The sequence below is a fragment of the Clavelina lepadiformis genome, chromosome 7 (assembly GCF_947623445.1).
Source record: "Clavelina lepadiformis chromosome 7, kaClaLepa1.1, whole genome shotgun sequence".
Taxonomy (NCBI): domain Eukaryota; kingdom Metazoa; phylum Chordata; class Ascidiacea; order Aplousobranchia; family Clavelinidae; genus Clavelina; species Clavelina lepadiformis.
In genome coordinates, this window is record NC_135246.1 from 9205944 (window position 1) to 9222656 (window position 16713).

Here is a 16713-nt window from a genome sequence, read left to right on the forward strand (position 1 = left end):
GTTGATGGTTTACAATTGTTAAACTTGGCTCGATAATTAGTAAAACGCGCTGCTAGCAATAAGTATTTATCAAGTTTAAAAGAAATTGTCACTTCTGGAATACCGAACAGTGAGTTGTTGTACTGAAGGGTGTGAGGCCCCGCGTACTGCAATCCAGTTAAATACATTTTCCCAGAACAATATCGAAAATGAACATTGAATAAACATGTGTAATACAGTTTCGACAATATTTTTACAGAAATCGCATAGCTTAGAGTTTAACACTCAAAACCTAAACAGCGCCTGATTAAATACTATAGCTTTAAGTTTAATTTGAAATGAACGTTATTTTGTTTAGAATGACTATTTCACCATATGTAGGTCACGCAAGCCATAGTTAAAGATAGGCGGGTTAGGAGAACGTGTATGTAAAAAGTCGATTTGAGCTATTTAGCGTTTATTAGAGTTAAGATTTAGATTAGAAGGTAGAGTTAGGTTTAGGCAACTATGTTATAACATTTAAGTTAGGTTAACAAGAAACCATAAAAAATAACTTTGAACGTAAGATTTTTTCTGGTGAAATAGTGGCAGCCTATTTTAATCTCTGAAAAAAGTTTTTTCAAGTTCTTTCCATGTAGAGCGGTAACTAAAGGGTCAATTAATAGCTTAATCCATTTTATTTTTAATGCGTTTATATTTGCCTCAATATCAATCATATTTGCGCCGTCTTCAGCGTAATTTTAGTGCGCACAAAGTGGAACCCCAGATAAAGCGGTATAACGAGGCTTTAACTTTCTTAATAATCGTTGCCGGAAGATTCATGTGAAGTACACTTGCCTTCTATACGTTAAAGTTGGAATTACCGATGATTTAAAAACAGTAATTTTAGCTATCAATGTCAAGCCCCTACAAGACCGAAGGTTTAGTAAGGTAGATATGTTGTTCAAACTACACTGGAAATTCATAATAAACAAATTTTGTTTGTTTGCTCTATCTATTGGAACGGTAATTCCCAAATAATCTATAGAATCAATGGGCCATTTTAAACCTTGCTGGGCTAATGGTTTACTTGTTGTATATCTCGAAGATCCAACATAAAACGCTTGCGATTTATCAAAATTAACTTTACAGTCAGAGATTTCGACAAGTTTTTGTAAGATAATATTTACAGTTGAAAAATAAGTTGGAGAACCTTTTAGAAAAATTAATGTGTCCTCTCCGTAAAGCGACACTTTAAATCTACTTTGGCCTATTCTTATTCAATTACAATCATGCGGTCGTAACATAACTACTAGTATTTCGATGTACAATACAAATAATAATGGAGATAAATGGCAAATGGTAAAGTTTTCAGATAAACGTCGGTTATTTTTAATTGCGCATCTTGGATTCAAATAAAGTGTTTTCACCCATTCAATTAGTTGTGCTTAGAATTTGTAAGCTTCGAGACTGCAATAAATAAAGTTCCAGTTAAGGGATCGAATCAAAGGCTATACATATATATCTAACGATAGAATGGTATCGGGAATTTTATACTCGTCCGTGTAATCAATAATATCATAAAGCATACGAATGTTATTGCAAACAAACCTATCATTTACAAATCGATTTTGGTCATGATGAATTAAGTGGTCAGTTTCTATTATAATTCTTTTACATATTATTTTCGAGATTATTTTATAATCTGTGCTTAAAAGCGTGATTGGTCGGTAATTGTTTGCAAACAATCGGTTTTTATTTGATTTTGGTGTAAGAGTTATTATACCTTCTCGCTGTGTGTTAGACATTACCCGAGTGGCACTAGATTAATCTATCGACGCCACAAAAAGCGAATCAATATCTGGCCAAAATGTCTTGTAAAACTCTATGCCAATGCTATCGGGACCTAGAAATACTTTTAATTACACTTTTTAAATTTATTCATTTTAACAATACGCTTGCTAGTTCGAGGTTTAAACTTATCAAGTTTGAACCTTATATCCAGGGTTGCCATACCGTCCTCATTTCTAAGATTTGTCCTTATTTTAAAGGTCCGTGTCTTAGAAAATATGTTTGCCTTTTTTCTAAGAAATGTCCTTATTTTCACTTTCGTCCTTATTTTTAGGGCGCAGGTGGGCACTTTTGTCCTTATTTTGGGCATTTTGTCACCTTTACGACACCATTTTGTACCAAAGAGATACCAAAATTATGAACATGCAGATAGTGTCTTGTTTTTGTTTTTTTTAGGAACATTGGTTGCTTTCTCTTGTTGTACACTGTTTAAGGTGGTATTCCTCGTTCGTTTTCTAGTCGTCCTTATTTTTGAGTTGAGACTGATGGCAACCCTGCTTATATCCAAACATTCACCATAGTTTTTCTCCAACGCTGTGCAATTTCTTCATTGAGAAAGGCACACGGAACCGCATGTCAGCCTTTTTAAATCATATTTTCTTTCAATGCTTGACTTGCCGCGTGGGAATAATTAATTGCATTTTCTGCGATTACAAGCCTGCGGTATAACGTCCGAACGCTAGCTACACCAACACCTGATTACTACACAAGATGGATTACTACACAGTCTGCGTGGATTGTGTTGACGCATGTCGCCTCTGGTGGCTCTTGGACACACAAACGTAGTTATTGCCTGAAAAGCGTGGCGGATTATTGAGATGAGACGTCTGTGAACGTCAAGTAAGTAAAACAGCTTCGTGGAATAAATAGGTGTGGGCTATAAAAATTATAGATAATGGACGCACATGGGCTATTGAAACGTAACATAAGCAATTTATTTACAACGGGACCCAACCAATTTTGCAAACTGACGCTGCGGAAACGGCCGAAGACGAAATGACAAAAAATTTAAATAAAATTGTATAGCTTAACATCATGTATCCTGTGCCTAAAAAAAACAAAGGACCTACTTACAAGCGAGTTTCGCTTGGGTGTTGGGACAAGCGCAAAATGGTAAAAGCAACATAAGAATGACAAGTGAGATACTAAAAATGTTCGGTTAAAACAATATGGTTAGTGTTTGGTCACAATTGAAAACATTTCAAAATCCGCAACAAAAAGCTGATTAATTGCTCATAAACGGCAACTTGCATCAGATTAATTCAATTTTATAGATGAAAGTATGGACAAATTTTAAAAATGAAATTTGTACAGCATTTATTAAACGACGTATTTTTTAATTTGTTCCTAAGTAAATTGGATGCAATATAGGCAGCTGGCGTTAGTATTTATAACTTTATTAAGCGTGTTCTGCTGTACCAACTTATAGAAAGTAAGGAGTGTGACGTAACGCTCACGGTGTTTTTTTTACTTTACGATGCCCGTATTTGGTTGCAAATCTTATACTTATGTAACATATACTCTCGGGCAAATTGTATTTAAAAAGAACCGTATCTCTATAAGACACATCAAGTTTTGGAACCAGTTAACACAGGATGTAGTTGTAGCAAGCATTCGCTTTGACCTCTTTAACATGTCGAGCTTTTTTACCTCTGACGTTAATATCTAGAAATATCCGCAAAACAGATTCAACTTCATTGCTTATCTCGCTCGACTAAGGAATGACAGAGACGCCAAGCCGGCAAGTAACATTGACGGATGTTACTGTTATACGTCCAGTAGCGCAGTATAAGCCTACATCCCAAAACGTTAAAAGGAGTTGCGGAGTATTTTTTCAACCTTATAGAGATTGTTATCGTACATTACCGGCAATATTTTACTGGAATTGCTAACTTATACGAAAAGATACGAATACGATTCCAATGCAATGTACTCGTTTCTTTAGTAACTCAATAAAGATTCCCCTTTACGCGCTATACATCGCCGTTTCTGCAGATTAATTATATCAATCTGTATAAAAACTAAAATAATTCGGTACTTTTGTATTGGCAATATTGCGTAAGTTCTCATTCTTCTAGGATTAGTGTGACGTTAAGTTAATTCTCTTTGTCCAACTTGTAATGTAGTAGGTAGTATGGATGTTCCCAACCAAATACAAATCTGAATATCAAATATTTTTGTTATTTTTCGAAATCCGAATTTTACAGTTGGACTTAACTAAATCCTTTATTTGACCAATCGTATTGATAAATGAATTTTTCCAAAACACTTTCGTAAGCCCAGTTTTTTATATGCTAAAGATAGAATTTCAATTTTTCAAAGTTCTCATTTCAAGCAGTGCTCAGTGGCAACTAAGCTATAGGTGAAGGTAAAGTTAAATAAACGTAATCTTTGCGAATTTGAAATCTCTGTGTGGTTCCAGTTTAACAAAGATCGAGTGAGCAGAAAAGTTTATTTAGAAGAAATTTATTGATTATTTATTTGCTATTTTAATTTTGTCCAAAATCTTCTTATTATCAGCATTTTCTACAGACTACAGCTGATATTCGGAACACATTTTCCAGGTAACCCAACTATATGCCCACTCATCACTAGAGGCGCAACGTGACCACGCAAAATTTGTATCTTTCACAGGGTGAAGTAGTCTCAGACTGCTATCTTGTGTAGTGTATAAAATAATCTATGACATACTTGACATTCACCTCGTTTTACGGCAGGCCAAAGTCCCCTTCGCTTTTTACCACTTATTATATTACCATTGATACCCATAAAGATTGCACTTGCTCAAGTGCAAACGCATAATATAATCCGTCAATCATTACATGACGTCAATTTGTAAAAAGAGTCCAACACGGTCGCAAAATTTGCTAAAACGACTTTCAATACTGTAACTATTTTTAGGGATGTGCCGCGAGGAAGATTATTCGGGTTCGTGCGAACCCGAATATCATGAAGGTCGACACGAACGAATCCCGAACCTATTCGTATTAAAACCAAACAATAAAATTTCATCCAAAATTTGTCAAGTCTTGCTTGTAACATGATGTAATCGATAAACAAATCGCTTTCTTTCGAAAAATAGTGTTTAAAAAACGATTGAAAAAGCAAAATCGTTAGGAAAACGACCTTCATTATTAGTACTGCTGACTCTAGTTTAGCTTTGTCAGGAAACTAGATCATAATTTTTAACAAAAGTCAGTAAATTTACAAGTAATATTGTATTCGGGTTCGCCGTTGTTGGTATTCGTGTTCGCCCGAATCTTCCATAAAGGCGATATTTGGCGAATCTATTCGGGTTTGGGTTCGTATCGGCCCATCCCTACTATTTTTGCATTGATCCTATATAGCCAATGTCCTTGAACACCCAACCAATGCGGTTACGTCATATCCTCTCGTGCACACTTTCATGAAAACAATTTTGCCAATAACTTTTAAACGAAGAAAGATAGAAAAATTTAGTTTTCGTTTTTGGAATCAGCGAATTTTTCTTTGTAAAGTTAGGTTGAAAATAACTTCAGTTTCCATTTGGTCATGATCGTGTTGGCATGGTTGGCCAGTGTCGTTTCAGAGTTCATGATACAGTAGTTGTTAGCGCTTTTCATCCTGCACACGCAACTCAAATAGTCTGATTCTTTGCTGACTCTAACTCTTATGCGGTATAGGCCTATACAATATCTTAGTTTTACATTATTCAGGTTGGTAAATTGCATGCTTTCACAGCCGTAGGTGACGCTTGTTTTAGTCTATCTACCGGTTAACCGGTGCCATAGGTTAGTGGAAAGCATGGCAACTGTACCGGTACACCCTAAAGATTTTTGAAGACTGTTCTAGCTACACCCAAACTTTTTAGCGTTACCCCTAAAAAACAGAGGTAAAATGCAAAAGGCGAAATTGATTGAAAAAATGTGTATAAAAACCAAAGCAAACAACAATTTTCTGAAAAGTTAATAGACCCTTTACGAGTTATGGTCAACATTTTTGGATGGAAAAATTTTTCCAGTCACCTATAATCAGGGTTGCCATCGGTCTCAACTCAAAAATAAGAACGACTAGGAAACGAAAGACGAATACCACCTTAAACAGTGTACAACAGGAGAAAGCAACCAATGTTCCTAAAAAAGAACAAGACACTATCTGCATGTTATTAATTTTGGTATCTCTTTGGTACAAAATGGTATAATAAAGGTGTCTAAATGGCCAAAATACGAACTTCTGCCATAAAAATAAGGACGCAAGTGAAAATAAGGAAATTTCTTAGAAAAAAAGGAAAACATATTTTCTAAAACACGGACCTTTAAAATAAGGACAAATCTTAGAAATAAGGACGTCAGGATGGTAGGCCTATGGCAACCCTGCCTATAATATACTCAATGGAAATTGTAGACCCAATGTGATGGTTTTTTAAATTACAAGCGTTCTAGACAACAGGCTGTAAAGATTGTGCTCATGTGAATAGCATTTGAATTCCTTTACATGATAAAAAAATTATAAAAATATATTGCTTAGTTCTTATTTTACAGTGCTACGTACGTACATGAATTACAAAAATATAATTGCTTAGTTCTTACTTTACAGTGCTACGTACGTACATAGGCTAATTTTGTTTTGCAAGTCAAGCAAAGTTGAAAATAAGAAACTATAGAAGCAAATACAAACTGAATTACTACATTTACACACAAGGCAGATAGCACACAAACTCTCATGTGAACAACTGGACTGCAGAATATGGCCGTTTTAAACAAGATCTTTGGTGCGCCAAACAACCAAAAAGGACAAGTGCTGTGTGCAAAAATATGCTCACACGCAATACAAGTGTGCACAATAATGTACACAGTTTGACTTTAGCAATCTTTTAATCAATTGAAAATTTAGTGCACAAAAGTTCTGTCCAAAATGTGCAAAAGTGTCCAAATGTGAAAAATTGCAAAATAACGCACCTTAAGTGCGGCACTGACGCTCATGAAGAGCAGTATTGAGTGCACCTATGTCAAACTCTGCAGTCTGGCCAAACAAGTCCAGTGCGTAGGCTTCAAACCACTGTAAGATAAAACTGAGCAACATACTATCAATACTTCTTCTTTATTGCTTAAAGGAACTCATATGCTATTTACCTGAGCAAAGTCATTTCAATCTGATGCTTAAAACGGTTGCGATTTAAAAAAGAATCAAAGTGGGTTAACAGTGACTATTAAGTGTAGGCGATCGAAAAATACCGTATTTTACGGACCATAAAGCGCACCCGATTATAAGGCGCACTGTCAATAAATTGCTTTGATTAGTTTTTTGTTCATACATAAGGCGCACCGGGCTATAGAACGCAATGTATTTTAAGGAGTATGGGTTACCGTATAAAGCTCATTAAACAAAAATGCTCAATAATTTTTATGGTTATTGTATTTTATTCAAAGAAACGATCAAACGAACAAAAATTAAAAACTCAAAACAAGTAATAAAAGTTTAAAGAATAAGAGAGATACAAGAAGATACAAGAGAAATAAAAGTTTACTTGTTACGTAATAAGTGTAAGCAAGTCACAATAGTACAATGAGCAAAAGAAAAAATGAGCCTAGTGAATATCACAGTTGCTAGTTGCTTTTACCGTAGTTTATTGTGTAAGACGGTGGTTTATTTATATAATAATAGTATCGGTACTGGTTTTGAGTGTATGCAATAAAGCACTACTTGATCCATACATTAGGCGCACCGGCTTATAAGGCGCACAATCAATTTATGAGGAAAAAAAGGATTTAAATTGCGCCTTATGGTCCGTAAAATATGGTACCCACCCAGACAGTACCCAATAACACGGAAAAGGTCTATTGGGAAATTGGCTTTAACACCGAAAAAAACATATGTAGCCTACTGTACTGCATGTGATGTAATTTTAAATTGTAAATAAAATCAGTGCAGTGTTTATTAATTTATCATTGGTTTTGGGCTTTTACACATCTAGTACTGTAGTAGCTGATTTAATAAAAATTGCTCTGTAGGGTTGTCTTTCCCTGGATTCGCCTATAAAGACATTCACTTATAGTGACACAACGTAGTTGCAGTGGTTGACCAATTTTCTAACTTCCATTACTTCATATACAATGCAGGAAGAATTACACTGGATTTTAAAAACCATCTGGTTGCACAAATGCAGGAATTATACAATTAACAGAATAAAGCTAACATGTTTCGGGCATAAACTTTTTGTTCATCTTCTGAGAAAATTATGAACAAACTAATGGTGAATTTGAGTATAAAATAAATATTTACAGGTACTGGTACCCCGTACAGAAGTAATTGCACAAAAAAATACAAAATTGAAACAGCAGAATTCCTGATAATAGGTACTAAGACATTGTTAAAAATAGAATGAGGTGCAAAGTTAACAAACATTGCTTAATATTCACAATTTGAGGTGATGACGTGAACGATTGTTACCAGATGTCAACGGGCGCTGGCTATAAGCAGTTCTGATTGTAAAATTTTAATAAAAATGATGAGCCATTTTGAACGCTGAACTGAATGATGTTACAATTTTGGTTGTGCTCAATTACTCTATTTACTTGAAAGCAATAAGCACAGGGTAAGAAGAACGAGATCCACCGGTCACTTACTACAATGGCCATCCTATCCCCATATAGCATTAGCCTATAGCCTCTTATTACTGCACCCAATCTGAGAAAAGTAGTTAACTTATACCAATAAGCTTTTGACCCATTTTCGTCTCTGCACCTCATCGAAGATACTGAGAGGGTTTAACTTACCTGCATTACACCAACTGTTGAAACCACCTCACCACCAGAGCAAGTCAGGTTTCAAGGTAGTTGTTCTAAGTTTGAGCAGCAAGCTGCTCTGCTAACGGATACTATGAAACAAACATTTAACGTAGGTTGTGATGCATTTAATGTAGGTTGGTACTGCTGTGTAAGTGTTGTTTGATCTGACTGCATTGTATAATAGAGTTTGGCTTCAAAGCTTACATTGGAAGCTGCAAAAGACCATCTCTTGCAGCAAAACTATTGATCTCATCATGAACATTCTACTCAATCAATCATTTATTCTTTTTACTGGAAGCCAACAAGCAGGTCTTTTCTTGTCATGAATGGTTTTGCTCAGGGTACACCCATACTGTACAATAATTACACTGCTGATTTTTCTTTAACATCCAGCAAGCATTATATTTAGGCTGACTATGAGTCTGTACTGTCGTTACTTGCTCAGAAAAATCAATTCCAATGGTCTAGGACACAATTTCTGCTTGTAACTCATTTATTTTTAGTTGTGGTTAATACTTAATTTTATTTGCATTTATAGAAAAATAACTTCATTTGTTTTACTTAAACAAAGTGGCAAATATTGTTAACTTTGCTTTTTTGCTGTGTTTAGATAATTCACATACTAAAAAGCTGCTTGGGAACAACCACTGGCATATAATGCTGCTTTTTATATTTAGTGAGATTATTATAAGCATGAAATAATGAAAAATATGTTTTGTGTAGTCCAGCCATATAAAAAAAAGTCAAAAAGTTTCATAACTCTACTGCTAAAGTCTTCAAAACTGTGATATTTCAAAACAGTGTTTGGAGTTAAATTGACCGAATGGTAGACAAAGGGTTAAAAATATTGCTAGAGGCAATAAGTACATGTACGAGACACTTCTAGTAGGGTAGTTTTTTAGCATCACTTCATACATCTTTTAACCAAGTAAGTTCGGTATGTATGAAGATATAATACACCATATCATTTATTCTTTCCAAAATCGCAAAATTCCAAAATCTTTTTCAGGTACATACATATTTAAGCTATTTTACGGATATCTACTTTTTGCAATTGCTGTCGATATGTATGAAAACGGACAAGAAATGCAACAAGATTCTCAAGCTTCTGGTAATACAAATTCTTCACAAATGGAACGAAATGATGGCAGTTTGATTAAAGCTTCCCATGATGAAGAAAGGTAGGTTTTGACTGCAAACCTTGCACTGCATGCTGAATATGTTTTGCTTGCACTTTTTGTACAAGGAGATATACATTATTGCATATTTTGTTTACACTATTTACAAACCTAGTATGGATATGAGAAATTTAGTGGGTGGATCATTTACTGCTGCTGACTGTCATAGTTTGACGTATTATACATACTGTGTTTCAAACCTATGTTCATTTGACGCATGTGACTTTTGCCTTGTCTGCCCCAATATGCTTAAATGTTCAAATGTTGCTAATTAATACATAATTTCTACGTGATTAGAATTACATACCTGCCATTCTTTGTTGAAATTAAAAGTGTGTTTTGCAAACAGTTGTTATATTAATAAATATTTTTTTAGGAAAATGTTTGTTGGAGGTTTATCATGGGAAACAGATGAAGGTTTGTTTTAAAAATGTTTTATTCAATGATATACAGTTGAACCTCGTTATTGCATGCCCATTTATAACGTTTAGCCTCTACAACATTCAGATTTTCAAGTCCCGAATTCAGCTAATGCATTACGTCTTTTACCTGTAACAGCTTAAAGCGAACACCTTTATAACGTAAATAGGGATGCGACGTCTAAAATTTCTCTGAAAATACACAATGCCTTCCATACAATGTAAATGTACTTCACTCATTGATAAAAGCAATTATAATTGAAAGATTTGGTAATTGTCACATCTCAAAAATCTCTATAGCTGATAAGGAGGCAATCGTAAACAGGCGAGAATAATTCATTAGGCCTACTTTATGGTTTAAATATGTATGCCAAAAATTCCAAACTTTCAAGAAAGGAAAGTGAACGGTTTTGAAAGTTTTTGTTGGTTTTGGGGGTGTAATGGGAGATTTATCTGAACAAGAAGTGTCTTATTGTGAATGTAATTTTATTTTAACTTTATAGGCCCACCATATCATTATTAATGTAATTGCTGCCATCTAACAAATATGTAAGTTGCTTCAGGTGTACAAATTGACAGTGTTCTGTTGCCAAGATGGCAATTGATCTGATATCTATTGCTTTCCTGTTGTTTGATGTTTTTCTATGTATTGATCTCTACCTAACTCAAATAGCTATTTGTTACAAGGAACTGTGGATATAACATATATACATATTTTCGAAGTCACCGAATGTACGTTATAACGAGCTTCGACTGTATATTGAAAATTGTTTTTGTAATTGAGCAGGTATCTGCATTAGATTCAAGAGTACATAGTTTATATTAAAAACTTTTTACACATCATTAAGTAATCGATATAAATATGCCCAATTTTCAGCCAAACTTCGCAACTATTTTACGGAATATGGGCTTGTTCAGGATTGCACTGTTAAGAGAGACGGACAGACTGGACAGTCCAGAGGATTTGGTTTCGTGTTATTTGCAGATGCCTCGAGTGTTGACAAGGTGAAGGCTGCAGCGCATATATATGTTTACCCAGTTATGGAGTTACCTATGATTTTTTGTTTCTGGTTGCTGCAGGAATTTTTTAACAATATTGTTGTTTACGTTACAGTGTTAAAGTTGAATAATGTACTCTAAATTAATGAATTATATTAATTGCAAAACCTTTCAATGGTTTTAGTATAAACAGAAAGCTAATGTATTCTAAATTTTTAACGCAAGTAATCATACCATGTTATGGTAAAAATAGTTTGATTTGAAGTTTAGCAGCTAAACCCAACTATCTCATTTCTCCGAAGCAGTCTAGGATATTTAGTTTTACTCATAGGCGTAGTGTAAAAAGTCGAAATTAAAATGTTTACGCTAGTTACATGAAGATGTTGTCTGTTTCTCCCATTTTTGTCAACAAAGGTTTTCGCAGGTAATTGATAAAAAGCCCCATTTACTGGATTCAAGAACTATTGATCCGAAAAGGGCTAAAGCTTTGAAAAAAGACGCAAAGTTGTTTGTAGGTGGATTGAATCCAGACACTGATGAAGATGTAATAAAGGCATACTTTGAAAGATTTGGTGAAGTAAGTTTTGTGCCAACTGGTCATGGCAAGATAGGCTATACATTTAAACTAGTTTTTATTCTAGTTTACTTTTGAAAACATGTTGTCTTTAAAGTTGACATAATACTGTATGTTACCATTTAAAAGAATAAAAACAATAATTTCTCTTTATATTTAGATTGATTTAATAGAGCGGCCAAATGATCGAGTTACCGGGAAGAAAAAAGGATTTTGCTTCATAAGTTTCACAAAAGATGGTGTAATAGCTAATGTCATTAAAGAGGGGAAATTTCATCAAATTGATGGACGACAAGTAAGAAACATTTTAAACTTTTTTAACAAGAAATGAGAAATACTTCTGACTCAATCATGCACACTTCTCTACTTTGTTGCATTGTTTAGCTATGCTGCCATTAGCATTATCCCTTAATCCATGTTTGTATGTTGCAGTGTGAGTGCAAAGATGGAGATCCAAAACGACAGAAAAATAAGGGAGTGGAAGGTAAGAATCAGGCAATTGGCAAACTCAATCTACACTGATCATAATATTACATGAGTACAATCTATTCTACAGGAAGCCAATATGGTATGGGAATGGGCTGGGGCCCACAGGAATGGTATGGTGCAGGATATGGATACGGTAGTTATGCTGGTTATGGTGGGTATGGCTCATATGGAGGGCCCCAATCTGGCTATGGAGGATATAGCAACTATCCTACTGGATATGGTGGTTATGGAGCTGGATATGGCGGTTATGGTGGCTATAGTGGAGGTAAGATATATTTAAAATAAATTCAGAATAAATAAATCTACCAAAACGTATAAATAGATAAATGTAGAGTTATGAGTATTAATTAATTATGTCATATCATACATATACTGCTTTTTGTGTTTAATTCTTATTTTTAGCAGATGGCTCATATGGTGGTCAAGCACAGACACAAAATTCTGGTGGCAAAGCAAAAACAGCAGGCCGGGGTGGCCAGAACAATTACAAACCATATTGAAAATGGAATTATCTTGTAGGTTGTAATTTCTGTTCTTTGGTGATATTTTTGGCTTGACGATTTAACTGTATGTTTTTTGTTGTGTGTTATGTAACTGTTTGTTCACAGAGATGACTTTTACCCTAAACTAAGTGATGGTGCAAGGTATTATTAGTTAGGTGTCAGAGGTTCCCAAAATTTGATAAAAGAACCATATAGTGAGAATTTTAAACTCACGACTTTTATCTCGTTTAATCTGCTAGGTGGAGCTCTCTACCCCTGAGTAAAGGGCCTCTCTCTGAAAACAAAGCTTTCGGAGCCCCACCCTAAGGATGAGTTTATTGTGGAAATGATAATCTCTTGATTAACTTTTTAAATAATATGAAGCACTGTTGCTAAAAAGTTGTGTAGTGGGCAAAAGTTTATGGTGTTTAGTGGCGTAAAAGTCTCAGTAATATAAAGTATGAATACCAGCTATTTGAGGTTGTATATTTTTGACTGGAGCGTCACACTGCCAAAAGACGTTGTGAGAAAATTCTACTTCAGCCGGTCACAAGAGTTCGTCACATGCGGTAAAAAACAAAGCATTGGGATAACAACTGGAATAGAATTTTTCCATTGTGGCAAAGTTTTGAATAGTGTCGATAAAAGTTGTGAAATTCCACTTACTCTTTTAATATCGTTGGCACGTCAGTTTGCGAATACTTCTCTTTAACCAAACGTGTGGTGCTAGAGTCAAACTGTAAACTCTTTGGTTTTTCTTTGTCGGTTGTAATTGTTTTTCAATGTCGTCGTGAAGAAATTTGTTTATTAACAAAGCCGTTGGACTGTATCAGTTTTCATACTATGGCAGTTTTTCAATATATTTGGTACTGCTTTAATAACGCTGTTCAGTTAGTTTACACGTACTGTATTGTACAAGATTTTTTTACCCTTGTGGATATTGTTGCAAGATTCATATTGTTTTGTTGAATTGTCTTAAGTGATAATGCACAACAACACAGCTAGCTATTGGGAGGATATGTACTGGCAGCAACCACAAACAACAGAAACACCAGAAACCCCGTACTCTACAGAAAAGAGCAAAGTTTGATAGCTACCTATAGGCTTTGATGTAATGTTTAGTGCTCTACCTCACTGCCGTTTTTAAGTAAAATTCCTTTTCCTTTGATCTGTCTTTTTGCATTGTTTTGGCTCTAGCACCACCGTCGTTGCCTGACGCCCTCCATTTTCATATTAACAAGAAGATGATAATTAACGATTTACTTTTTTTCAGTGATACAGTGAAGCATCCTGTTGACCATTCTTTTGATGACGTTCCAGCTGGCGACTATAAATCCAACGTTTATGCCTGGTTTCACTGCTGTAGAAATTACATGAAGTTTTCTCATATTTTAAGCTGTTTATGGATTTGAGTCGAAGTTGACATATTTTTTTCGACATTTGCAAGCGTCTCTGATAACGTACCGTTTCCTCTTGCTGTTGCATTTTAAATTTTCCTGTAAGCTAAAACAGCTAGACCCTGAATACGCGTATGTGAAAAATTCCAACTTATCTCATGTGTAAATAGCGGAATCGTTGTGTGCTGCATTTTAGTTGATTTAACGTAAAGTCAAATAAATTTCGTTATTTGTGCTGTGGTAATGGCTTGCGTCAACTGAGATCATGAAGTACCGAAAATTGTTAGCAAAAATGAGTTCTACTACCTTATTATTCTAAACTCTAAAGTATTATTATTGTTGCTACAACTCACGCGGGAAATATTTGGCAAAGTATAAAGGAAGGAAGGAAGCATTGAATATTAATCAGCCTGGAGCTGCATTTGGCGGCTTACACGCACACACAGTTATTTCTTTCCCTATCTTTGGTAGCTTAGAACCAGAGTTAAAATAGTTGGTTGCAGGATTCCGTAGTTCAGCTGAAATTAAAATGCCAACGGAAGATAATCCGACAGGTCTTGCTTATCTGAAAACCTTTCAAAGTCTTTTCCAAACAGTGGAATTAATCTTTCTCCTGGTAACGTGGGCCCTGTTGGCAAGCCAGCAGTATTACATGAGACCTGCCTATAGCTTCGCTTTAGGAGTTTACATAAGCGTTTGGCTAGTTACATTGTAAGTACCTGTGTTTTTTAGTTTGAACGCAGTCTTACTAATTTTAAGTAACAGCATTAAGATTTATATGTAATCTGTTTTGTAAATATGGTTTGTTTGTTTCGAACATAGTGATAAGCAATTTGAATTTATCCAAACAATAATTTCTGTACCCTCATATTTAATCTTGAACTACAGGTTCTTTTTCATGACATACATTACCGGCCTACACACAAAAATCAATGACAAGTTAGCAAGCATCGGTAATACACCTTCATCACCGCCATTAACTGAAGGCACTGCTGGATCTTTAGCTCCCCCTCCGGAAGCGGCAAGATTTGTTCCAAAGGGAGTTCATTGGTTCGCAGCAGAGGTAGCCTATTCGTTTACTTTATGTAACAATCTGACTTAAGTTTTACACCACCTCTGCTGCATATCGTCCCGGTACTCACGAAAACAAGTTTCTCCTGCATATTCTCGGTGCATGTTATATTCTATTCACGGTTATAGTCTTCGTTTTCGGGGACGAAGTATACCGTCTTGGAATAGAAATTATATCTGATTAAAGGCTGCCTTAACATTTACATGTTTAGTTATAAAAAAAAGTTTTGTAAGAAAATTAACATGAAGCTTTGCATATTTTTGCAGTACATCATTTACTTCATTTGTGATGTATTTTTATTCGTTGCCGTTTGCATCGTGACTTCACATGCAAATCAAAATACCCACTATATCGCATCATACGCGTTTGGATGGTTTTCTTTGCTGGTGTACATCTTGCATTTTTGCCTATTGGTGAAAAACACAGAAGGCGTTTGGCCTCATGCTTGCATATCTGACTGCTGCAGACAAATTACGAAACGAAAAACATCATCAGAATCACAACAACTCATACAGCCAGAGGAGCCATAATAGCAAGAAGATGAGCATTTTCTTTAAATTTGTTTCCAATTTTTTGCTTGCGTTGTGGACCACATCGTTCTGTGAATGCTTCCCCTTTTAAACCTTTAGTTTTAGCTCGAATGAAAACTTAGTTCCTGTTCTTACATTTTTTAGGCTACTAAATTTGGATTTCTTACTTGTTTTGGGTGAAGTTGTCATTTGGTTTGAATCCGTTTCAGTATAATTATTTTGTTGACGGTGAAGACTGCATAAGTTTTTATGTTTTGATCTGGTAGTTGTTCAGTAATTGTATAATTGTAACGTTGTGAGTGTTTATCATTAACATAAATAAACTTGTAAGTTACATTTGTCTAATTTCAGTTTATACTAGTAAGGCTTTTTAACCGTATTGTCTTAGCTCGGACGTCAATTCTGCTTAAATACGTCGCGGTTAATTACGGCCATGCACCTGTGCAAGTTTTGTAAAGATTTTTATGATAATTAAATTATTAATAGGTCATTATTATAGTATCTAATAGATTACTTAGGCCACAAGCTAATTATGACGTTTGTGCTTAATTGTAGCCGGCTATGAGTCTGTGCATCTGTCGGTCGTCAAATCATCGATGCTATAATTATGTAGGCATTGTAGGCTATACAGCGGCTATAACCGTATTAAATCAACAAGCCTATAACAATCGATACGTATAGCCTAACAAATCGTACATAGGCGCCCGCAGCGTATACGCACGTGCGTACTATTTTTCAGTTATGTTTTCTGAATTTACGCTTAACCTATTAGCTTTGAAAACTTTCAGGCTGTTACCGTGTTGGTTTCGGAGTCATATTTGCACCACTAATGGGATAAGTCATTCGTTATTACCATGTTTGTAACTTATAACTTGCATCACGAGTACGTTACTCGTTTCACTTGATAAATTTATTCCGGCAAAAACCTATAAAATTAATTGTGGTTTTATTGTATAATTTTTTATTTTAGTTTATTGTAGTTTTATTGTATATTGTA

The 16713-nt window shown here is 34.9% G+C and overlaps 2 protein-coding genes across 7 annotated transcripts; both read left to right on the forward strand.

The window, feature by feature from the left end:
- Positions 1 to 9567: 9567 nt before the first annotated feature.
- Positions 9568 to 14354, forward strand: LOC143464913 (heterogeneous nuclear ribonucleoprotein A/B-like). 6 transcript variants are annotated; one of them, XM_076962965.1, is made up of 9 exons: positions 9568 to 9757; positions 10131 to 10171; positions 11051 to 11178; positions 11597 to 11749; positions 11907 to 12041; positions 12179 to 12230; positions 12303 to 12500; positions 12641 to 12754; positions 12978 to 14354. In XM_076962965.1, the coding sequence occupies exons 1-8, from the start codon at positions 9642 to 9644 to the stop codon at positions 12733 to 12735; spliced, it is 918 nt and encodes a 305-aa protein (XP_076819080.1). In that variant the 5' UTR covers positions 9568 to 9641; the 3' UTR covers positions 12736 to 12754; positions 12978 to 14354. The 6 variants fall into 6 exon arrangements, with proteins under 6 accessions (XP_076819080.1, XP_076819079.1, XP_076819082.1 ...); XM_076962964.1 differs by having other exon boundaries at positions 12641 to 12750; XM_076962967.1 differs by having other exon boundaries at positions 12641 to 12750; positions 13991 to 14131.
- Positions 14355 to 14475: 121 nt separating this feature from the next.
- Positions 14476 to 16061, forward strand: LOC143464915 (uncharacterized). Its single transcript, XM_076962970.1, has 3 exons — positions 14476 to 14825; positions 15003 to 15177; positions 15453 to 16061. The coding sequence occupies exons 1-3, from the start codon at positions 14644 to 14646 to the stop codon at positions 15714 to 15716; spliced, it is 621 nt and encodes a 206-aa protein (XP_076819085.1). The 5' UTR covers positions 14476 to 14643; the 3' UTR covers positions 15717 to 16061.
- The last annotated feature ends 652 nt before the right edge of the window (positions 16062 to 16713 follow it).